Source organism: Martes martes, assembly GCF_963455335.1.
Source record: "Martes martes genome assembly, chromosome: 15".
NCBI lineage: Eukaryota > Metazoa > Chordata > Mammalia > Carnivora > Mustelidae > Martes > Martes martes.
Genome location: NC_137903.1, coordinates 67221805 through 67247382, shown reverse-complemented (window position 1 = coordinate 67247382; position 25578 = coordinate 67221805). Strand labels below are relative to the sequence as shown.

The 25578-nt window shown below is 39.4% G+C and overlaps 1 protein-coding gene across 2 annotated transcripts in view; it reads left to right on the top strand.

The window, feature by feature from the left end:
- Window positions 1-25578, top strand: part of FIRRM (FIGNL1 interacting regulator of recombination and mitosis) — a gene marked incomplete at both ends in the record, with an annotated part of 50788 nt that overhangs the window by 21514 nt on the left and 3696 nt on the right. For both annotated transcript variants that reach the window (XR_013967990.1, XM_080824101.1), the window contains 14 exons: window positions 3297-3377; window positions 4746-4810; window positions 7876-8024; window positions 8286-8415; window positions 9663-9849; window positions 10591-10673; window positions 11025-11076; window positions 12361-12450; window positions 16742-16927; window positions 18898-19020; window positions 20209-20304; window positions 21949-22062; window positions 23801-23905; window positions 24580-24660. Coding sequence is in view for 1 of the 2 variants with exons in the window: in XM_080824101.1 (XP_080680227.1) it covers window positions 3297-3377; window positions 4746-4810; window positions 7876-8024; window positions 8286-8415; window positions 9663-9849; window positions 10591-10673; window positions 11025-11076; window positions 12361-12450; window positions 16742-16927; window positions 18898-19020; window positions 20209-20304; window positions 21949-22062; window positions 23801-23905; window positions 24580-24660 (1542 nt within the window). The remainder of the gene's footprint in view (window positions 1-3296; window positions 3378-4745; window positions 4811-7875; window positions 8025-8285; window positions 8416-9662; window positions 9850-10590; window positions 10674-11024; window positions 11077-12360; window positions 12451-16741; window positions 16928-18897; window positions 19021-20208; window positions 20305-21948; window positions 22063-23800; window positions 23906-24579; window positions 24661-25578) is intronic.

Here is a 25578-nt window from a genome sequence, read left to right as displayed (position 1 = left end):
AGCAGATTCCTGCCGCTCTGCTCTTCCAGTGGGTCTCCCTGGATCTGCCACTTGTGGGGTCCCTCCTGAAAGAGCAGTGGCCTGACTGTGCCTCAGATCAGAGTTTAAGGTAGCGCGGAGCCGAGAGCTCAGTCCTCGGCTCCATCTCTGTAGCCGGCTTCCCCGCTCTAATACCTGTGAGCTCTGCCGCACTCAGACACCCCCATCCTTCTGTGACCCCGTGGGAGCTGAGACCACACTGTCCGGGTGAGGGCTCCACCCCCGCTTAGCCTCTGGAGCCACGTCCCTCAGTGGAGCAGACTTCTAAACGCTCGGATTTTGTGCTCCGTTGCTGCACCGCTTGCTGGGAGCCGGCCCTTCCCCTTGTGGTTTATGTTCCTGTGGCTTCAGATTGTCTTCTCCGCATGTGCTGTCTTTCAGAAAGCAGTGGATTTTCTGTTTCTAGAATTGCTGCTGTTCTTCTCTTCGATCTCCTGTTGGGTTTGTAGGTGTTCCCAATGGCTTGATAACTATCTAGCTCAACTCCTGCGACCTGATGTCTTCTCAGTGTGCTACACCTCTGCCATCTTGACTCTAACATACAGTTTTTTAACCACCAATGATTTAGTTTTTTATAAAGATAGGGAAATTTATTTGTAATGCAGTTACTGTAAATTTAATTTCCACTGTAATTGCTACTTTTGTTCATTTAATGCTTATAGAAGTTGCTATTTAGAAAGTGAACATACTCTTTTCTATATAAATATACAGCTTATTATAACTACATATGTGTAATTTTTTAAAGATTTATTTATTTATTTGAGAGAGAGCGCCCATGTTCAGAGAGGGAGAGGGAGAAGCAGGCTCCCTGCCAAGCAGAGAGCCTGACATGGCGCTTGATTCCAGGAACCAGAGATCATTACCCAAGACTAAGGCAGATGCTTAATTAACTGAGCTACCCAAGCACCCGTACATACTTCCTGCTTTAAATTAATTAGTATATCAAGATGGAATTATAAACTGTACAGTTGCCTTTTGAAAATGTTAAAATAAAAGCTCTAGATTTAATCAGTATGCTTAGTAATGAACTAAAACTAATCCCTCAACCAAACTAATCCTTTCAATCCTTTGGTTGAAGGATTGCAAGGGAAAATTCCACAATTTTCCCTTGAATGAGAAAGAAAAATTGAAAGCACGGAAACATGGTAAGTTGTGTGTCACTGGCCATTTATTTAATATGCATTTCCAGAGATCTTATTCTGTGTAAGTCACATTTTCTGTCCTCAACAATGTACAGTCTAGGCTGGGTAATTAGAGAATGGTGTGATCTTTGGAGAACTTGATGTTGGCTAATGGGAGTAAAGGTAGGAACCCAATCATGGAGTCAGGGAAGATTTCTTGTGATACAACACCTAAGCCTAAGATTTCTTATTGAGTATATTACATGGTCAGCGTAGATTCATCTTTAATGTCCGTAATTTTAAGCTTCTATAACACTTTGTAAGAAAATTTATGTTTGGGGTGCCTGGGTGGCTCAGTGGGTTAGGCCCCTGCCCTTCGGCTCAGGTCATGATCTCGGGGTCCTGGGATCGAGCCCCGCATCGGGCTCTCTGCGGGGAGCCTGCTTCCCCCCCCCCCGCCCTGCCTGCCTCTCTGCCTACTTGTGATTGCTCGCTCTCTCTCAAATAAGTAGATAAAATCTTTAAAAAAAAAAAAAAGAAAGAAAAGAAAATTTATGTTTATTATTATCACAGAAGGTGAATTTCCATCGAACCGATTTCTGGTGAGGAAATTAACTGTTTCCAAATATTGTTAATAAAAATAAAAAAGGGTCATATTTAATTAATGGATCATCCAGTGTTGTTTTGATTGGTTTATTTAAGGTTTTGCTATGTTGGAAAGAAATCAAGCATAGTTAACATTAAAGTTATGTTACTTCATATGAAATTATTCTCAGAATTAAAGATAGTAAGGTATCTATTTGACTTAATTTTATGGTGCTAATTTAAGCTTTTTGGATTATAGTGTGTATTAACACCTTGGAGTGACAAAACAACTCACATTTATTGAGTTAAGTTGCCCAGGTGTCAGACACTTTAAAACTCAAAATAAACTGTAGTATAAGCCACACATTGCAATCTTAGAGAAAGGTTTAATAGCTTTTCCAAGGTATGTAGTAGTTGTAGTGGGGCTGGAGTTTCAGTCCAGGCAGGATGACTCCATAGTCTCTACCTCCCCTGCATACACACAGCCACTGTTTTATCAGTTTACAAATGTGATACCTACTCACAAAATCCTCACACTTTACAGAAAGATTTAACATGGAAAGTGAAATCCTACTTTTATCTTTATAGAGAGATCCACAGAGAAAGTTTTGACTTATTTTTGTGGGGTTAGGGAGCAAATACTAACACAACACACAGTTTTAAATAATTATAGGATTATATACATATTGTTTTACAGCTTGATTTTTTACTGAATTATCTTAGGGCGTTTTGTGTCTGGGAAGATACATCTACCCAGTTCTTTGTAATAGCTCTGTGGATTACAGTTTATGAAAATACCTTGAATTTTTTCAGATACTTCATTCATTTCAGTTTTCACTATATAAAAATGTTGCATTGCATTTCTGTGCTGTCTGGTGTTTCTGTAGGATATATTTCCAGAAGTGGAACTGCTGCTGGATCAAGGGGATTCAACACTTTAGCTTTTAATAATAATGCAAGGAGTGTATTATCTGATGCTCCTAGGAATGGTAAAACAAAGTGCCTGTTACCTCACTTCTTCAGCAATTTTGGGATATTATCAGTTTTTTTCATATTTGCTAATCAAATAGCCCACCCCCCTTTTCCTCAAAAGATATATAATTAGGTTATAATTTGAATTTTTTCAATATTAGTTTATTGACAGTTTATATTTTCTGTGAACTGTCTTCTCATATCTTTTTCCTGCTTGCTTTCATATCTCATTCTTGTATTGATTTGAGACTTTTTTTCTTTTGACCGTCTGTTTATTTCCATATAGCAAAGAGCAATAAGGTATTTAAATTTCACTTTCAGATCAACCAGGAATGATCACCTGCCTCTTTTGCTTTATAACTTAAGATTTCTTTTCAGTAGAGCTTAATTTTTTGAAATATCACTGTCATTTGGTGTTTGTGTTGCTTCTAACAGTTCAGAGAAGAATTAGGTTTGCTTGGAAAATGTTTATACTCTGTTTATTAACAGATCTTTTTAGAAATATTGTCTCATAAGTTTAGCTGATTTCGTATTCTTTTCTTATTTGTTATGCTTTCTTTTTTCCTTTTTTTGGAACAGGATAATGCTGACTATAAATTATTTCAGAAAACACTCAAATTGTGTCGTTTCTTTGCCAACTCTCTTTTACACTATACTAAGGTAAGGCTTATTTTTTTTATAATGTGTAAATGTGAAATCCACAATAAATTATAAATTGTCCTGGTTTTGTCATTACCGCCAAAAACAATATTTTGAAGTTATTTTGTCAAGAATATATTTTATAGGTTTCTTTTTTAAATATTAAATGTTGAACATTTGTTACAGCAGTAAGTATAAGTATAAATAAAATTACTTATATAAGCACAAGTCAGTTTTCAGAAGATAATTCAGTTTGGCTCTGAATACTGTTTATAAATTCTACCGTATTTTAAATTTTTTAATTATTGACATGTTCAAAGGTTTAAAACTGTATACTAATTTTAAGAACACTTGCATATTGGGGAGTCATCAGGATAGCAGTGATAGTTGAAGATACATGAATAGAGTAGATAAGTTATCAAGGCAGATTATTTGGAGAGAAGAGCAGAGAATGCTTAGAGCAGCCAGTCAAAGAAACATCAATAGTAATACATATAGGTGAGTAAGAAAAAATAACTCTGTCCCTGTTGAATTTGTCTTTAACTTGTCTTCCTTGCTTTGGAGGACGAGAGAAAGATCTCCAGTGACTTTGTTATAATCAGGGTGCTTGGCGGGCACGCTGACTTCTGACACATTGCCGGCCTATTCCATGGGCTCCCGAGCCGGACCTGCTGGCGGCCGCCACTTTGTAGTTGGCTGCTCGGACCCTGGCTCCTGCACTTGCAGGATGGGTGCGTCAGTGGCAGGGCCCGTTGAGAGGGTCCTGGCACCGATGGCACTTAACGGGGACTTACCCATCTGGTACTTGTTTGGTATGTAGGAGGCAAAATTGTGCTGAATTATGCCATTTTAAATCAATCCTTTTCTATCAAAGGAATCTTTAATTTTTAAAAGTTAATGAGAGCTTTTTTCTACATCCTACAATACAGTAAGAACTATTTATTTTACTTCCTAAGAGATAGCCTAGCTGTAATGGAGCAATCACAGCTGTACTCGAATCCTAGCCTTGTTTTTTGATTTGTGACTTGATTAAGTTACTTGATACTTAAGCTTTCTTTTCTGTGAAATGGGGATAATAAGATGTCATAAGATTTTTGAGAGGGCTAAATTGAAATAAAGCGATATACTGAAGTCATTTGCTGCCTGTCTACTGAGCACTTAGTAGGTATTCAGTATGCGATAGCTGCTAACTGTGGTTATAGTGATAGTTTTAGTGGTAAATTAGGTGCTTAGCCTTATCCTCCTTTTTATTCTCATGCAAGAACCTTTTTTTTTTTTTTTTAACGTGGCACATCCAGGATTTTATTTTATTTTGCATGTCTTTGTGAGAGGATATGTGTTAGAAAAGCACAGTGCATACAAGGAATGAATAGAATTGTTTTATTTTAGGAATTTCTTCCTTTACTTTCTGATTCTTGCTGTACACTGCACCAGCTTTATCTTCAGATACACAGGTAAGAAGAACGCCATGTCATTGTTAAAACGTAACATGCCATTTGAACCATGCAAACTTTAAGTGCATGCCATTTAAAATAAAACACCTGAGTAATTTTTTACTGTTTTAGTAAATTTTTATCTGCTTGCTTAAAATAATTGGAGATGGAAGCTTTTAAAGAGTAGCTTCCATGTGAGTTTTACTTATCTTTGTATTCTTAACTAGTACCTAATGCCTGAGTGATGAATTACTGGTGTGGTGATAAATACCAAAGGCCAGGGGAAAAAAGGTTATATATATGTAGACATATTGTTTTTTTATCTTTTAACTTTTTATTTTACTTCTGCGAGATTTAAGTCTAGTAGTAGTTAACGCCATCTCAGAAAAAAAATGTAAATTACAGAAAAGTATCAGAAAAGTAGATAGGAGCTAGTAATATGTGAAATTGACAATCACCTCCAAGGAGCCCTCAGTTGACACTAAAATACTTGGTCATCTCATTTGTCCAGCAGTCCTCTCTAGTCTCCTAGACAACTTTTTCCATACTTCTCCCTCCTTAAACTTCCCACATCTCTAACACCTTCTCCCTATCCCCCATTGTCAGTTCATGTCGTCACTGTGTGTGTCACTGAGAAAGATGGAAGCATGACTTCCTCCGCACATTGACTGCTCTCCCTGTGTCTCGGTCCATGTGCTCCCCGTTCCCGTGAACAGGCTCTCTGTGCGCCTGCCTGAGGCCGGCCTCTCTGAGGGTGCATTGGTTCATCCGCACTCACAAGCTCAGGGACCTCACTCTAGCAGTCATTCCCTTTCCCTCTTGCATCACCAGTCTTCCCCCCCAGCTGGGTCTTTCTTGTCAGTGTACCGGCGTGCTGTGCTCTCTAAGAATACAAAGCATAATCTCTCAGTTCCATATCCTCCTCCAAACACCTTCCCACTTCTTTGCTTCAACTCCTGGGAGTTGTCTGTCTGTACTACTGTCTGTACTTTTTTTTTCTTGAGACCATTCTAGTTGGGCTTTCCATTTCACCACGTGACCAAAACCCCTCTTGTCGAGTTCATCAGTGACATCCACACTTCTGCATCCCGTGGTCAGTGTTCAGCCTCGTGTCATGTAACCCGTCTGCAGCGCTTGACACTTCTCAGACTCTTTCTTCCGTTGGCTTCTAGGACACCGTTCCGTCTTACCTTCATCTAAACTCATTGGCTGCTTCTCCTTAGCAGGTTCCCCGTCTCCCTCACTGAAGTTGGGGGAGCTTCAGTGACTAGTTCTCAGGCCTCATTGATCTCTTTCTGGCCATTTCGTCTCACAGTGTTAAATTCATCTCCCCTTTTAATGTCTGACTGCCGGTCAGGGTGTCTGAACTCACATTCACCCAGACTGAACTCTTGATTCCCAGCCATTCCATCTCTACCCCCCACAGAACCTGCTTCCCTGGTAGCATCCTCATCTCAGTTTGAATGGCTACTCCGGGGGGGCGTGGGTAGCGCAGTTGGTAAAGCATCTGACTCTCGGTTTCGGCTCAGGTCATGATCTCAGGATTGTGAGACTGAGCCCCACGTTAGGCTCTGTGCTCCGCGGGGAGTCTGCTTGAGATTCTCTCTCCCCTTCCCTCTCCCCCCCAGCCCCGCCCAATAAATAAATGGCAGCTCTATTCTTCAAATTGATCAGGCCAAAAAACCCTTGCTGTCATATCTGACATTTTTCCTTGTTCTCATATCCACATGTCATCCATTAGCCTGTCGTCAGTATCACACACCTTCACTGTGTGTTCGCTGTGTATGCGTACCCCAGCGCGGCCACTTCTCACCACCGGAACTCGCATCCGATGCTGTCCACTACTGGGTTCTTGCCTGGGTTTCCACAGAGGTCCGGCCCACTCTCTGCCTCCCCCCTTGGCTTCCTCTATTCTGTTGGCCATCTGGTACCCAAAGTGAGTGATAAGACATCAATGAGATCATGGAACTTCTCTGTACAAACCCACAAATGATCTAGTATTCAAACAGAATTCAGTAGGATTTTCTGTCCACCTTAACCTTCTTTTATTTTTTTCTCTATGGCACTTACTAACATCTGTTATTATTATGGACTTACTTGCTTATTTATTTGCTAACTGCCCCCCTTCATTAGCATGGGAACTTCATAAAGGCAGTGACCTTGTGCATTCTGTGTACTACTTTGTTACCTGCTCCTGGAACAGAGCATGGCACGTAGACAGGAATTTCTCAGGTATCCTCAAGTTAAAAATCCTCAAAATAAAATGGCAAAAAGTAACAAATACACCAAAATATAAGTTTTTATTTTTCTTCACATAGGTTTGACTAAAGTTTCGTTTCAAGTCTACTAACTGAGACAGTCTTCCACGAAAAAGTCTTTGCATCTTCCTCCAGAAATAGTATACAGTTTAATTCTTGCAAAGCCCTTGTTTCTGAGCATTAATTCATAGCAAATTCAGGATTCTGCTTTATTTTAAAACAACTTTTAACAGAAGTGACTGAGCCAGAATTTTATCAGAAATATCTTTCTATATATAGTATTTTTATTGGTTATTTGATAGCCATATTTACATGGTCTTTTTTTTTTTTTTTTAAGATGCATTCATTTTTATTGTAGAGCGAGAGAAAGCAGGTAGAGAGGGAGAGGGAGAGAGAAAAATTCTCTGGCAGACCCTCTGCTGAGTGTGGAGTCCAACACAGGGCTTGATTGCAGGACCATGAGATCATGACCTGAGCCCAAATCAAGAGTCAGACACTTAACCAACTGAACCACCCAGGTGCCCCTTCACGGTCCTTTTGTAAGGACACTACTGTCACAATGGTGTTAAAATGCATCAAAACAATACCAAAAATTTGTCTAAAATTATAAACTTTTAATTTCGTGGAATTAAAGTCATGTATTTAGTTTGGGGGTCTTTATATAATTGTGGTATCAATTTAGTACTTTGAATTTTGTTTTATAAAATACATGCTGTGTGTATTCTTTATATATTTTCACTGCTGGAAGAACATCAGTTTAGAGTACTTATGTCTACCTAAATTAGAAGATACCTGTTAATGGATGTATTTTTTCCCTCCCTTTTCCAGCAAATTTCCTCCAAGCCTATATGCTGCCAGGATCTCTAAAGCACAACAGGAGGAAATAGCAGGCACTTTCCTAGTTAAACTGGACCCACTCATCAGTCAGCTTCTCACATTCCAACCTTTCATGCAAGTGGTTTTAGACAGTAAATTAGGTAAGCTTCAAGACAGTTTTAATTTTAAATCATCTAATAATTACAACTTGTTAGAGACGAGGTTATTTCCCTTACATAATCATTCTTTTTAACGATTTTATTTAAAATTTCTTCTGCTTTTCTTTAAATGAAAAAAATTCCAAAAAGCAGTTACACCTCTGACTTCTTTACACATCACGATCAGATTTCTGTTGAAAATATGGAGAGTATATTTTTACCAATTTGTTGTGACTTATTGAATATGTTTTTGTTACCTGCAAGAGCTGCCATGTGACCTACAGCTCCCACAATGTCTTCTGCTGGTTGTCATCATGGATAAGCTGCCGTCTCAGCCCGAGGATGTGCAGTCGCTGTGGTGCACAGAGAGCCAGCTCTCGGAAGCTACGGCCAGGTAGCAGACGCGGTGGTGTTTCCATCCGGTCACCTTACAGATGGGTTAGGATGCCCTGTCATTTGGACTGATCTTGACATCGAAGTTTTTCGATGTTACATCATATATTCTATGATATATGATGTTACATCATATATGTATATGTATACATATATGTATATATGTTACATCATATATGTATATACATATATGTTACATCATATATTCTATATGTAACATATCATATATGTTACATCATATATTCTAGTTAGTAATTCATGTGTAGGCCTCATATATATTGCTACTTTATAAATATAAATAAACATATAAATCTATAACAGATGCTAAAATATATTTATTAATTTTGTTTAGTGTTTTAGAAGCTTTTGTGTAGACTTAGTGTTATAAATGTTGAGTGTGATAGGGTAGATGTACTTGCTAACATTCCAAGATGAGCTCTGATGAACGAATGCTGGATTCTGCAAGTTCTCTCCCAGGAAGTATCACTCCTCGTATTCATCTTCCTCGCCACTGCCAGGCTGTAGCAACTCGACTGCACGCATGGTTGCTGGGCCCTAGCATTCACCCTTTCCTTGTGCACCTTCTGTGTGCGGTAGCAACTCACCTCCCGGAGCCCGGCTGTGAGCTCCCACCCCTCCCTGCACAGACACGCAAGCCTGGTGCCAGCCGTCCGGCTCTGCCTCCACATGTGTCCCTCTGCCGCTGCAGTCCAGTGTTGCTCCGCGTCCTGTCGCCGGTACACTCGTTCTCTGCACACGCCGCGCTCTGGTCCGACTGCTCTTCACACCTGTCTTCTCGTGCTTCGTCATCTTCGCCTCTTTATTTGTGCCTATTTCTAATTTGTTATTTAAATCCTCTATGAAGATTTCTTAAAACTATTTTAATCTTAAAGTGGCCCCTCTGTCTGACTTACACCTATTTTCTATAAAATAGCTAATATATATTTAAATTTCAGGTTCCTTGATGAATTTTGTCTTTGTCTAGTTCAGTACTATGATAAACATTTGGTAAATGATAAAAAGCAAAAATACAGGAAAAAATTCTTCTCCTTTAAGGAATTTCTCTAACAGTGACTGTATTTTATTTTTATGGTTACATGTTCACACATATCGGAAACTGTCATTGATATATACCTTTTGGGACATTTTGCTTTGGGAAAATAACCCTCCATATGCCATATTATTATTGTACCTGCTAAATGTTAAATGTGAAGAGTGTTGCGTTCAGTGTTCTCCATTTCCCTGCAGGATATCTCTGTTCAAAGCTGTTTTCTGCAGTTTTGAGCAGTGTGCCAGTGAACTCTCTCTGCCTGTTTATCTGCGAGGAGTAAAGAATAAAGGGCAAGTGGAAGTTGCTGTCACCCTGTATCAGCATGTTTGTGTTCATCTCTGTGCATTTATCACTTCCTTTCATACCTCGTTGTTCCCTGAACTGGTGAGTTTGTCACCTACTGGGCTATGCTGAGGTTATTACCCCTCTGCTTCTTTTCATTGAAATTCTTGGTTTCTATACAGAAGAAAGGAATAGTTAATGTGTATTCTTTTTGAGTGTTCTCTCAGTGTGTACCTTTTACCCTTTAATTCAGTTATGTCTTAGGAAATGGTAATCCTACAGTCCTGTAGTACTCAGATATAATGGCTAGCTAAAACATTTGAGAAAGCATTTTGGGTGGCAAGATATGGAAATATAGAGTGAAAAGAGGAAAAGTGTTAGGATTTTACCTGATTCAGTTTCATAAAGAGAATGAGAAGTCGAGAGTAGACTGTAGCACCAAGTCTCCTATAGATCTTAGGCATAATGTTGATTTTCTTTAATGGAATTAAAGTAGAAAATATGTTGATAAAATTGTAGGAAAAGAATTCTTAAAATTTACGTAAGGATCAATATCATTTGAGATATTTTACAGTGGTTAAGGTCTAACACTAGGATTTTTGTGGATCCTAATAACTGAGTTACCACATTTAAAATCACTTTTGACTCTCCATAGCCCAATGCTTAATATATAGTAGGTGCTCATTAAATGTGGAAGGAATGGTGTTACAGACTCTTTCAGATACTAGAAAGTTGAGCCTTCTCACCGAGGTTCTGTTGTTACTTGGATTGTGATGGTGTTTTATTGTTTTGAGAAATGTAATATGAATAATAATGTATCATGAACTTTCTGTTTTTCATTAGGATGTTGCTCTGTTGAATGCTGTGCTTACTGCTAATATGATCACGTCTCTGTTAGCTATGGATGCATGGTGCTTTCTTTCCCGGTACAATGTGCTTTTTTGGTTTTTGGATTGATTTATAGTAGTAATTGACAGTAAATGATGTTTTACACTTGTAAGTTTATAGAACAATCTTGTCTTGATAATCCCTTAGTAGCTCCTCAAAATGGTTTGATTTCGTATCATTGCATTAAATCAGGAACCAGGCTCCCTCTTTCCTTCTGTGGTTGAAGTCAATAAGTAACTGTTGCTTAGGTAGTTTGTATATTGTCGTGTTCCTTGGCCATGGAGAAATTGCAGCTTAGAATATTTATTGCTTTTTGGAAGTTCATCTCCTTGGTTTTCTGAATACTTCTAAAAATTATTTTGGAAAGATAATTTTCTCTTATATCACAGATACGGGACTGCTGAACTCTGTGCACACCATGTCACCATAGTGGCTCAGCTGGTGAGTAGAATTACAAGGTGTAAAACACTCACTTTACATGCAGTTCATTTAGGGATATGATAATCTTGAAGAATGTGAATATCAAAAGGACAAGATAGTATGGTAGCTAAATTTTTTTGACAGTTTCTTTCCTATCCCTTAATGCTGATGCTATTGAGAAAGATGTGCCAAAAATTGTCAAACTGGGGAAATTGTTTCATACTGTCAAAATCTTACAGAGTTCTATTAATTGTTTTGGAAAAGAAAGACTAGGTTAATGAAGAGTAAATTTAAAATTGAACGCAAAGTAGAAAATAAGAAAAGAGTTAGTTGGAATGTGGATTACTGAGAGGTTTGTTTGTTTGTTTTTTTCCTTAAAGTGACTTAGACAAGCTGCCTCTTGATTTTGTTGTCTCTCAGGATGATTTGAGAGGGACTAAATGTGACAGTGACTGATGCCTTTGGGGAAGGAAGTCATGCTTTGTAAATAGCTACAAAGAGAAAATGATTTAGTGATGATTTACTTTAATTTTTTCAATGTTGACCTTCGCTTTTAAATTCTGAGATGTTTGATACATTCCATATGATATGGACATGTTTCGACTTTTTTGTCCCTGGCCTCTTATAAAGACCTCATCTGGGTCCGTTTGTCTTTCGTTTCTTAGTAGCTATTATGTCATATATTTCTTAGTTTGTTGTTTAAAGATGTTATAGACTAAATGCAGGGAAGTGTGTGATAACCTCACAGCTGGGCACGTATGTCTCCATGGCTAATCGTCTGGGCATGTACCCGCTTCTAAGTCCTTAACGTCTTGTACAAGACCGATCCAAGTAATTTTTATGTTAGATTATCTTCTTCAAATAAAAAACATTTGTTTAATTAAGTAAAAGCTCTCCTAGTGTATTACGATAGGAATTGATCTCTAGAAAATTGAGCTTTTAAAATCTTTTAATGGAGCTAATATCTAGAGTTATATTCACTTCTGTACTGCTGTGCTTAGATCTTTAAAAAAATTCCATGAGTTGTCTTTGAGTAAGAAGATTAACATATCAAGTTATCATCCAAATGGTAATCTGAAATAGAAATCCCAGAGGGTTGTTTATAAATACAATGTCAAAATTGCTTTCTCATTATAAAAGTAATCTAGGTTAATGGAAGAAAAAGAAAAGCTCTAAATTAAAAATCTAAATAACTTATAATCTTCTGTCTCAGAAACTGTTTATTAACTGCTATTTATTTTAGCATATAAAAGCTTGTAAAAGCCACGATTTTAATTCAGTCTCTCCTCTTCTGTCTTTTCCCAGATAAAATCTTGCCCTGGAGAATGCTACCAGCTCACCAACCTATCCATACTGTTGAGGCGACTCTTCTTCTTCATGGCCCCACCCCAGCAGGCAAGGACATCATCTTAGTCACTGTCTTTGAGCATCTGCTGAAAAAAAGGATTCAGACTCTTTGAAGGCTTCCCACTGCTCCATTTATTCCACATGTAAATGTTGATATGATCTGAGCATCAGTTTTTGACCTATTGATTGCTTTGCTTATTGCTTTTAGATGTGTTTAGATTTTGATGTTGTTAAAGAAAAACCGGAGCCATACAGTGATAAAAGTGGGTTTTATCCTGGCATTCTTGATATCGGGGAAAGAGGCCTCAATGTAAAACTGGGCTCAAGTCTGAATATAGCATAGCCTAGTAGGGACTACAGTGAAGGAGCAACGTGTAGGTCGATGGGTGAAAATTACTAAGAGGAAAAATGTCAGGGCTACGGAGGTGGTTCTTGTTAAACTGGCAAGTAAGATTCTTGCCGGACACACACTGAGGCTGGGGGGTGCTTTCCAGATTGACTCAGCAGGATACTTGCTAAAACTGGATGGTGCCGGCCATCAATCGTGGTATGATTGTTGTTAAATTCCTGTATGATAATGACATGGACACAAGCTTGGGAACCACTAGGTTAGTGAAGGGGGTTTGAATCCTCTGGTTTGAACCCGGTCTTACTGTGACCTTGTCACCTTACTGTGACCTCAGGGAAGTTTCTGAACTTGGTTCCCTGTCTACAAAGTGACAGGTAAGTGTTAACTATTTGAAAAATTTTGTTAGGACTTAGAGGTCATATATGCAAAATATGTAGCATAGTGCCATGCTTAGAAGGGTGCTCAGTAAATATTGGGAGTGCTTGCTTTTATTTTTATTTATTTATTCATTTGAGAGCAAGTGTGCAGAGGGGGGGGAAGGGCAGAGGGTGAGAAAGAATCTCAAGCAGGTGCCACGCCCAGCGCAGAGCCTGATACGGTGCTTAATCTCGCAACCCTGAGATCTGTCCTAAGCTGAAATCAAGAGTCCCTCGAGGAACTGAGCCACCCAGGTGCCCCGGGAGTTACTTGTGAATAGAGAATTTGCCTCAGGTCCGTGTCGGTCTTTCTGCCCGAGAGAGGTTGGTCGGGCACCAGAGAAGCCACGCCAGCCTCTGAGCCGTCTTCCTTGCAGGTTGTTCCGAGGCTGAAAGCATACTAGACCCACCCACTAGCCCTCCAGGACTCCCGGAAGAGTTGTCTGTTGCATATCCCTTCGAAGTTTAATACCGTTTATTCTCTTCTCAAAGCTCTTGCCCCTGGTTCCTGGTACGTTGTTCCTCACAGAGGTCCTGTTAATTTAGAGGCCCTTCCTAAAGGAGTGGGATCGGGAAGGAAGGTGTCTTTTTAACCTCCGTTTTCTTATTTGTTAAATGAGAGTAAAATTATTCTTTTCGCAGGGTTGTGGTGAAATTTTAACGTTTAGAATAATACAACTCAGAATGAATGACCTCTAAGTGAGATCTAGGAAATTGGATATAAATAAACTCCAGTTTATGTTTAGCGATCTCTTAGATACTCCTCAGTTCTAAGTTTTTCCAAATAATTGAGGCTATCAGCTATATGTGTTATAGATATTTGAGGGGTTACATTTAATTTTTTCCTTCAGTTATCAAATACTGATTTCCTGGTCAAGTTACAGTGTTAAAATTTAAACGGACATACCTAAATTTGAATTCTTGTCTGAGAGTCCTTGGGTGTTGGTTTATCCTAAACCCCAGGTGGCAGGGCTGAGATGTGGGGAGGCCTGGAACGTAAGCTGCTTGAAGGGAGCACCGCACAAGCGCTCGTTCTTCTGCCAGGCTCTGCTCTTTCCCCTTCTCCCTGAAGGGAGGGGAACGGACAACAGTAAGAACTGGGCTGTGTTCTAGACACTTCGGTTCTTGGACTTCTGTGTCACCCTGTGGGGTATGTGGATGATGTTCATCTACAGATGAAGAAACAGCAGCTTAGGGCAGTAAAAGAATGTCTGCAACCGCCCCGTGATGATGGGCGAGGTGGGATCCAAGCCAGGCCTCTCTCACTCCAGAAGCTGCACTTCCCACTGCCCCAGTGTCACCTTCAGGTCCTTTTCCTGCCATTGCTTTGGGGCCTCCTCTGTGTGTGGGTGTTGGCTCTGCATCCTTACTCCTTTGAACCGTATGAAATCTGCTTTTTTTCTTTTACATGTATAAACCTTGTCGTTCATTTTTAATAGCGATTTGTGTTTAAAATAAAAAACTTGGAAACCGCTGTACTAGATCATGATCCCAGAAAAAACATATATTCTAGTAGAAGTTATAAATTTATGAATGTGCTCGTAGTGAACGGTGGTACGTAATGAGCACCCAGATGGGCACAAACCAGGTTGTGTTGGGTGTTCATAGCTTAGAAGATTGTTTCTGGAGAGCTGCAGGATGGGAATAGGTAGGACCGGGGGAAGCTGTTGGAGATGGAGGCATTTTTGATGCAGGCTCTAGGTTGGGGAAGGTGGAGAGGCGGCTGGGGCAGGAGTGTGGAGAGAGAGCAGGGCCTGCGGCAAAGGAGAGGCAAGTAGCGAAGCTGAAATTAAATTATTCCTTTGCACACAGATGGTATCTTTTTAAAAAGTGAAATAAAACCCCAGATTTTTGTATCAGTGATGCAGCATTTACATACATGAAAACAGTGAATCCCAGTACAGTGATGTTTTACTTTACAAAAAAGTGTGGTAGTAATTTGGGGGAAATGCCAGTATAAATAGGGAGATTAGAATGTGTTTCTGTTCCAATATGGAAAGAAGTTACTGATATCCTATTATTTCTTTAGTGTGTAACTATTGGTAGTATTTCTGTTTTATAGAAACAAGCAAAAGTACAGGGTTACCTAAGAGGAAAGGATTTAATATACCTGGTTTAAGTACACTATTAGTTGTGCTCCTGTTTTTATGTGAAGTAAAAAGTACGATAATTATTTGCATTTTAAGCCCACTCTTGTATTCTTCCTCTCTTCTCACTTTAAAGGAGAGAAGTTCTAATTCTCTGCGGATTATTCACTTATACTTCACTCCTTATGGACCGCTGTTAACACTGGCGGCTTTAAAATACTGAAAATTGTGTTGAGACCAGGGTTTTCAAACTCAGAATAGTAAATAGACCACTCTTTCTACATAACGAATTTTGTCAGTGCCTACCCTTCTCTGTTGTCCAGGGCACAATTATTTATAATTTCTATTTTGGGGAATGAACTAGTTCATTCACTTTCATTGGATTTTATTATAAAGAAAGGTCGTGTTCAACTGATGTTTATCAGTTGGCGCAGTTCTCTTGGCTTTGCTGAAGAAGTTTCGTTTCACGAATGAAGCTGCGTGTTACAATAGACACGTAGCTCCTCGAGGGTCCATTTTTCTGGCTCTAACAGCTATCCCAGTTGATAGCCACACAATTTCCCCTTGGTTTTGACCGCTAAATATTTTCTGCTAACAAAATTCAAATATAAATTTAGTATATAAAACATAGGAAGATTTCTTTGTCAAATTTAATACAGTGGGTTTTTTTCTTAACATAGGAATTTGTCATTTATCAAGCAGATTTGGGATACTATAAATTGAATTCTTCTACTTAAAAGTTACATTAATATACTTCCTAGATTTTACTTTATTCAGAAATTAAGTGCATTAGTATTTTTGCCATTTTCTACTGGAGACTAACATTTAAACTGTTCTTGGTGTTTTTCTTTTAAACTTCTGTGTTCTGCTTTTAGTTTGTCCGCTGATGCCTCATTTTAACAAAACAGTGCTGTTTTTCTGTTAACTTGGCAAAGGCTTTGAATTATTTCAGTGGTAGAATAGATTTGCCAACCACACTGCTCTGGGCTGATTCGTGAAACCAGTTCTGTGTGTCGTCCGAGAGCAGAGCCAGCTAGCCCAGTGGAAAATCGAACTTACCACCTTTGCTTCTTTCTTTAGGTCCTGTGTTCTAGTCAGCTGAGATAACAGCCGCCAGGGTTACCAGATCAGCCTTTTGGCATATTTTGGAATATTACTTTGGATTCAGCTGAACAAGGTCACAAGCACAAAAGTTCTTAGGAAAATAATAGGATAAAAATAGCTGGTTGACTAATAATGAAGTGCATTATTTTTAATATTTCTCAGTGTCTTCGTATCACATTCCATTTAAACTGTTTTTCATTTTGCAAACAAATGCAACAACAGCAAAAATGATGGTACGTGTTCCTCTAGTTACCATGGTCTGGTACTTGTGATACTATTACTCAGTTAAAAACTTCTTAAAAATATAAAACATGGAAGCAAACACTTAGCTTTTGTGCATCCAGTCATCAGATTGTCTTATGTTACACTTCAATTTATTTCAGGTGGAGTTTGTCCAGAAATTTTCCCCCAAAGCAGCAGAAAATCTGCCTCTCTGGCAGTGTATTTCCCTCCAGGCGTTACCTGCTGAGCTCAGGAAACAAGTTGTACGTGACGTCACCAGAATTGGGATTACACGGTGTCAGGAATGGCTAAGCAGTAGTCGGACTTGGGGAGAACTTGAATCTCTGGTAAAACAAGAATTTTAATGGATTTGATTCATTTAGCAGCTATTTACCGAGCACCGCTCAAGGTACCAGTACTAGTACTAGTACAAGGTACTGGTGATGGACTATTAATAAGATACGGTCTCTGCCCTCGGGTTAGAAACTAGCAGGATTTTCAGATTTCTGTGTTTTAAAGGGGTCTATGAGAAACTTACTATTATCTTGACTGATGTAAATTATATGGGGGGACAGGGAGACTGTAGTTCAAGACACACTGGACCAAGATGAAACCTATTATGAAATATTTGTGTATTTTTGCTGATACATCATTAGATTAGGCAGACTTTTTTTTTTTTTCTAAGATTTTATTTATCTGACACAGAGAAGGAGAGAGTAAGCACAAGTGGGGAAATGGCAGTCCAGGGAGAAGCAGGCTTCCCACTGAGCAAGGGGCCCTCTGTGGGGCTCGATCCCAGCACCCTGGGATCATGACCTGAGCTGAAGGTAGATGCTTAACCGACTGAACCACCCAGGCGCCCCAGACGTGATTCTTCTATTTGATAAAACACAATCCCCGTTTTATACACATCTGTTCTGAGCCTTTATGTAACTTTTCATTTAGAATACTCCCTCTTAAAATAATGAAATATAAAAGAAATTCACCTGTGAGAAGTAAAAAATAACATGGTTTTTTAAAGTTTGCTTTAAACTGACTATAGTACATGTGGTTGAATTTTCCGGTTTAGTTCATTTCCTCCTTTGTTCATTCATTCATCCAACAAACATATTTTGAGTGCTCTTGTGTGCAAGCGCTGTTCTAGGCATCAGGGAACAAAAAAGAAATTCCTGTTCTCATGAGCTTGCATTGTAACTCAGCTGTGGATAGTAAAATAAATAATAAATACGTGTGTAAGTATGTTGTATCAGCTTGCGGTAAGTGGAGAAAAACAGGGATGGGGACAGGGCATTCAAGGGGTTAGGGGCCTATTTGCAATTTTAAATTAGGAGTTCAGGGTTTTCTAAAGGCTTTTATCTCCACACTGAGTGTAAATGTTCTGATACTGTTATATAATGGCATCTGATGATAATTATCAAGATAATTTAAAACATACCCAAAGGGAATACAAGTTTTTATGTGCACTTATTTTGAGAAAACTGTTAAACAGCTAGTTAAAAGTAGGTTAAATTGTTCAGGTTTTACATTTATTGTGTATTGATTTTTTGTAGTTGAAGATAAAAAATCTTTTTTATTAGGTAAAGTAATGTACCTATTTTCTAAAATTGAATAGATCTTTGCCCTGACTAAAACTTTCAATCTTAAATAAAAAGCTATACGGGAATCACTGAAACTTAAATGTTGTTGAAGTATAATGGATTAAAGGCATTGTTACTAATCATTCCATTTCCACATGGCCTTCACTTTACTCCCACTGTCCCCCAACACCCCCAATCCTGGCCAGTCAGAGAAAGATTCGATATATGAAGGGGAGTGAATCTAGAAAAGGTGTTTTAAATCTAGATAAGTGTACTTCTCAAGTTTTGTATTTGCTTATTAAATGCAGTGTTGCTGAGGAATTTTAAAGATATTATAAAACAAGAGCAACAATAAAAATCTAGTAATGTTAAAAGATTGCTAGCTGCATAATGTGAAAAACAATAGAATTTTTAGTTGATGAACATTAAAAATTAGAGCTACTGACCGTTTGATTGAGCCTATTTACTAAAATACAATGATGTTTCCATTTTAATACTAAATTTTAACCTAAAAGGAAAAAATATTTAGAAAATGAAGCAAATGTTTCTGTGTATGAGGAAAATTAGCTCTAATAAAATAATTTTGTATTAAGAAGTAGCTGAAAAGATGGCTTTGGGTCTCAGAATATAAATTCAACATGGGTGTTTAGGAAGGGTTATAGTAACTCATAACGTCCGCAGCCTCAGCTCCTTTAGACTGGGGTCTGACCTCGGACTCCTCCCTGTCTCTCCCCCTTTAGAACACGCTGCTGTCTGCGTTGCTGGCTGTATGTAGTTCCGCCCCTGAGGCTCTGGATAGTCCACAGCAAACTGCGATTATAGAAATTGGGAGTCAGCTCTGGGCTTTTTTAAACACTAACCTGGTAAGGAAAGCAACTGATTATTTCCTTTATTTGAAGAACAAATAAAATACTGAAAAAAGAGCATAGTCCGGAAATTTCCCTGTAGAGTAAAATGTACGTAATTTCTTCGGGGCCTTGGTAGAACTTGTGATTAGAACTTAAAATACCTATTTGTACTCTTCCAGCCAGTTCTGAGTGTGACAGAATTACATTAGTAAAACCAGAACCTAGTAGAGTAACAGTGACAGTTCAGCTATTTTCATGACCGTTTGGACCCTATTTAAAAAAGCGAACTTCTCCCATTGTTCCTCTCCTCTTTGGGGCCGGTGTGGCCTGCTTCTGTGACTCCACGGTCTTCCGTACAATCCTTTGCGCAGTGGAGAGTGACTCGGCTTAAAGGTGGCAGGGGCGGGGGCGTGGCTCCGGCTGCTTCACGTTCCTCTTCCCCAGCTGTGGCGGAAGGCCGGGGGGTGACCGGGCTAGAATTAGGATGCTGCGTGTCCCACAGATTATTGTAGTTTGCAAATGACATTTAGTTTAAAAATCTAAATATGACATTTGTTTCCTTTGACTAAGTAGTGCCAGCCACTGAAAGCTGAAGGCAACAGTCGCACTTCTGGGAAAGCATCGAAATGGTTTTGCGGATAATGTTTTATCATTCAAGTTTATGTAGAGTTCAGTTTCCCTTCTGCGGTATTCTGTCTGTAGTTTTCCCCAGTGCTCACAGATCATTCAGTGAGTACTCCCTGAGGATTCCCTGCGGGTGATGTAGCTTAATATACTACGATAGAAACAATAGTTGCAGGGAAGAGACATGGAATTTTAAGAACCCTAAGGCGTACACAAGTTTCTCAGCGGCAAACAGAAGTAACCAGATCTCCACCTGCATTAAACTTCCTGTCATGTGATCTTGAGCAAATTACTTAACCTCTTTCCCCCTTTTTTTTAATTACTAAATAATATAACTAAATATAAATAACTAAATAATATAATAATATAAATAATATAATAAATAATATATAATAATAATATAAATATAAATAACTAATAAAGTGAGTAAAGTTCTACTTCATTAAGTTCTAAGGTGTATGTGAGGTAGTCTAAAGCACGTAGCATATTGCCTGGGATATATTAAATGCTTACTAAAAGGTTGCTATTTTCATGTAATTGAAAATTCTCACCAAAACTATTTTGTGTTCCTTATTTAAGGTAACAGGTCAACCGTATGTTCAGCAGACACTTAGTCTTTTACTTCCACTACTGGGATTTTTTGTTCAGACTCTAGATCCTCATCTGATAAGTCAGGTAAGAACAATAAGCTAGTTGATACTTTGTTTGCTGAGGAAATTATTGGAAAAACGGGACTTAAAATAGCTTTCTACAAACAGTCCTTTTTAATGATTTCTTCCTCAGTTTGCTTGTTACTTCTTTCCTGTTGAACTGAACTAAAGTGTCACAGATCTGCTTGTCTTAGGGAGGTGTCCCCGTCTCTTTCGCTCTTCCAGTAGAGTATGGTTAGTATATGGCGCTGTTGATTCAGCCTAAATCTGTTCTTCCTTATCTCCCTGATACTGAATAGTCAAAACTTTTTTTTAACTGCTCCAGAACATCCCTGAGGTTAGGAGTCATAGATCATGTGTGAACCCCACATTCAAAACAGTTTCAAAGGCATTCCGGCAGCTGTGGGAGTATGGAATATAACCGATGTGGACTTAAGGATAATCCTCATTGTCTCTTTGAAGAAATAACATGATTTTGATGTTAAGAGGACTGCTGAGTTTTCTGTCTGGCCCCCAGCTTGCATGGCTGGGACAGGCAGAACAGAGGTCACTGTCAGGGGGATGCTTTTGATGATGCCTAGGTATGGCCTGCTTTTGGAGGTTCTAAGCCGATAGAGGAAAAGGCAAAAGGAAAAGGCACTTTTCTGAAGTTAGAGGCTCTGGAATTAGTCCATGCTGGGCAGAATTGATCCCCCAAATCAAGAGCTGGCTGAAGCTTTCAGGCATGTTTAGAAATAAAGTTATGAGGTAAAACTAATTCCTATTTAGGAAGATGATGGAAGAAATAACACCCTGTCATAGGACCTATATGCTGGAAAGTGAAACTATTAATGGTTTGTTTTAGTAGCTTTGTTAGCGGTTGTGTACATTAAGAACTTAGCATTAACAAATACTGGTTAGGTATATTTTTAAATTATTGTATTGTAACATGAATTACTAAATTATAGAGAATGAGAATGCAGTAAGATAATTGATTCAAACTGGATTCTGACCGTTCTCGTAATCTTCTTTGAGAAATTAAATATGGATAACTTTGATAAAATTGTGCCTACTTTTAAAAAACCCAAATAACTAAAGTTCTAAAATTTCAGCATAACTAAATTGTTCACTTAGGCATTGCTTCTTTTATGGACGACTTTCTGTGTTCCTTTGAATCGGGTTGGCGAACTCTGGCTTCCGGGCTAGATTCTGCCCTCCTGTTTACAGGACAAGAGCTAAGGAGGATTTTTACATTTTCAAAGGTTTGTGAAATAAAATTAAAAAAACAAAAAAACAGTATGCAGCAAGGAACATATTACCTATAAAACCTAAAATATTGACTGACTAGCCCTTCATAGAAAGTTTGCCAATCCCTGCTTTAAATTATGAACCTCCCTCACTAGAATTTAAAATACAAAACAATTTTTAAGGATTTGAAAGAAGAGCACTGGTATATAGTTTCTCCGGAACACATTTTTTTTTTCTTTACAGCAGTTGGTAGGAGGAACACTGTAATAACAGCATCATTTGATCATTTTATGCAAATTCCACATATGTTTAGGCTTTGTAGTGTTCCACTGTTTTGGATTTTGTTGTGTTTCCCCTCCCCACATGCCCATCAGAATCTTCTTATGTCTCTACAAAATATTTACTTTCATTTATAACTGTTCTTTGATCTTTACCACTTTAGGTAGTAACTTTGCAGACTTCACTGCTTAAATTAGAGCCTCCTGACCATGTTCGTTTGGCAGTGCTTGATTTTGTATCTTCTCTAGGAAAATTTTTCATACCTCAAGCTTTCCAGGTAATACTCTTAATTCTTTTGTTCCTGTGTTAACAAGATCCTTGTAAGAATTACTAAAATTTTCCGACTTTTATTAATTTCTGGAATTCTGGATTGTTGACAATGAAAGTCGGGGGAAAATGTATTTTGTGAAGAGATGGTGACTTTGTCAAAATAGAACTCATTTTAAGTGTTTTGTTTGTTTTTGTTAGAAAAATATATTTTGACATACAAAGAATTTAGAGTTGGCTGTAGTCTGAGAGTCTCATTCTAGTTGGGCTTTACCACGCAAAGTCCCTGAGGAAGACAGACATGTTTGTCTCTTATGAAGGAGTATATAATGAGGAAATTTATCAAAGTTGTTCTCGTAGTTCTACATCCATGAAAGGGAGCCTGTTTGTTTTTAAGACAGTATTTCTGAAAGTGTTGGAAGGTATATGCAATTCCGTACAGGCCTGCATACACTTCGGGATTTTCAGACCCACTTCACGGTGGAAGATCCCCTCCTCGACTGAGTTTTGCCTTCCTCAGTGCCGTGGTCGAATCCAGCAGTTCTGGGTCGTTGACTGTTTTCTTTTTGACCTCCACGGGAGAGACTCTAAAAAGCTCCCTGAGGGGCGCCTGAATGGCGCAGCTGTGTAAGTGTCTGACTCCTGGTTTCAGCTCCAGTCCTGATTTCAGGGTCTTGAGAGCGAGCCCAAGTCGGGTCTGTGTTCAGCGAGGAGTCTGCTTAAGACTCTCTCCCTCTCAAATAAATAAATACATCCTTTAAAAAAAAAAAAAAAAAACAACCAGCTCACCGATGAGAACCTTTTCACATAACTGGAGCAAAAATATGATGGATATTATCTCAAGAGATATCTTTGAAAGAAAAACAACTGACTAGTTTTTAAAAGGCTCTTACTTATTTTACAGGCAAATGATACCATCCTGTTTGTTTTCATGTAAGAAATGGAGAGGTTGACAGTTTTTCAACTCTGGACTAAAGTATCCAAAGATACTTGCATTTGAGCTATCTTCTTTTTTACCATTAAATAAATTCCGGAGTCCTCTTTCATTCATGCGTAACTGTGGACCCTGGTGGGCCCAGCATCTGTGGAACAAATGGTTCATTAGCAGAAATTACATATCCCCAGAGTGAAGTTGAGGCCTGAAAAATCTGATGGATTCATCAGCTTATAAGAGGCCTTTAAAGCCTGAAGATAGATTTATTTATTCAAGAAAAAATTGCTGAGTTTTTGCTATGTGTCAGATGCTGTTTTAATCACTGGGGATTCATTAATGAACCAAAATCAATCCCCACGCTCAGCCTCTAGAAGGCAACGAATAAAGACATGATTTGGCAATTAGTGTGAGTGCTGTGGAGAGAAATAGGGGGAGAGTGTGTTTGTGGGGGTACAGTTTGAAACGGGATGGAGGCAGTGGTGTCCTCACCAAGGTGACCTGTGAGTACCCTGAAGCTGAGGGAGCCGGCCAGGCGGGCATCCCGCACGCAGGGGCAGTAGTGAGAGGAGAGCGCATCGGATCCACTGAGGGGGCCAGCAGAGGCCACGCTCACACAGTGGGGCTTTGCAGGCCATTTAAGGACTTTCAGTTTTACTCTGAATGGAGTGAGAAGCTTGGAAGCATTTATGCAAAGGAGTGACATGCCCTAACATGTTTCAGTACGTGCTCACTGGCACAGAATTAGGGAAACTTGACATTAAGAATAGGATACTGAGGTTTTCCTCTAGTTAATAAGGTTTGGTTCTCTTTTTAGGACAAACTTCTGCCCAGCCTGTCTTCTCTTTTTGCCTTAATGCTGGCTGACAGGAATTGGATAGTAGAACAACATTCCTTGGAGGCGTTTACTCAGTTTGCAGAGGTAATTATAAGACCAGCCTATCAAAGTGATCGCCAAAATGTATTATTTGATTTTCTAAAACATTCCAGAAACATTCATTGAGCTACTTTTGGTCTTATTTATGAAAATTTTCCCTTGGAGGAGGTAATACCAATGATCTCTTTTGTACCATCTAACAGTGGAGCATAGAGAAATGAAGGTAGTTTCCTAAGGTCCTGGGAGAGTAGGAACAACCAGAACCAGGCCTTTCAGGCCAGGTCTGTCAACTTGGCCACTGTGTTCCAGACAGTACTTCGGAGTGTGAAATGAACAATGCATTTTGTCTCGGTCACTTAGGAGTTAGGTTGATGAACACAGGGACCTGTGAGCTGGGGGCCACAGAGAAGGCGAGCCTCCTGTGGGATGCTCCTTTTCTTTTGCCTGGAGCTGTGCCGTCCCGCCTTTGGCCCTAAAGGGCCTAGGACGTTAGGATGACGGGGCAGAAGTGACAGACGCCTCCAGCTCTGTGCTCGTGCAGAACGCGGCCCGGTCCCCAGGCTCCCTGAAGGAACCAGGAGCTGGTGGTCTTTTGAGTATCCTCTGACACTGTTTTCTTTTAAGCTGCCTTTCTGATTAAGGTAGCTCTTAAAACTTACGGAGTTGTCTTTGCAAGTTGCTGAGATACATTAAAATTGGTCTCATTTATCTCTTAATAGGGAACAAATCATGAAGAGATAGTTCCACAATGTCTCCGTTCTGAAGACACGAGGAACAAAGTTGTATCCTTTCTAGAGAAGGTATTTATTTCTGTAGATCAAAATAGCAGCATCACAGATTTTGTCATTGTTTTTTTAAATCGTAGGATTGTAACTACGTTAAGTATCGTCTTAGCTTACATCTTTCGTAGTGCTCAGCGCCGAGGTGGCCCATGAAACAGCTGGCCCGTATGACGAGTGGAGCATCCGCAGCCCCTCGGCCCACAGGGCGGGCTGTGGCGGTGCTGCTCGTTCGCGCGCCGGGAGGACCGGGGAGAACCGTAAATGGCTCCTGTCGGACTGCACGCGCGGCAGCAGGCCCGAGAGGCCCGTGTGTGCCTCCCGAATTGAGACACACTTTAGCCGTGGCTTTGCTGCATGGGCAGAGACGAAGACCTAGTTTTCCAAACAGTGACATTGTTGAAGCTGTTTTCACAGTTAGAACCGAACCGTTCCGTCATTGGACTCCCGTGTTTGTGTCCCCCTGGCAGCCTACCTGGGGGTAGCTTTAGGGTAAGAGCTGATTGCAGCACTAGTAGAGCAGTTAAGCCACACATTTAGAAGACCGACAGAAAGTGAATTATGCTTAACTACTTATTCTTTTTTTAATCCCACGCCCGTTATTAAGCTGGGCTCGTGTACACACGTGTGTTATTACCCGCCGCCACATACCCGATCAAGTATGTGTGTGCACGTTTTTGCGTTTCTTACCCTACACATTGTAGACTATCATTTTTCCAAACCTGGAAAAATGACAGTTCAACTTTTCTGTAGGGAAGGAGAACACTGTAATTTTATCCAGATTCCATGAAGATAATGCACTTACACATGAGTCCAACTTCCAAAATTTGCCTAGCTCACAGGCTAATAGGCTAATAAGCCAGAAAAGTTTAACACCGGGAGCTTAAACACAAACACAACACACGTGCGTGCGCGTTCATGGTCTTTTTTTTTTTTTTT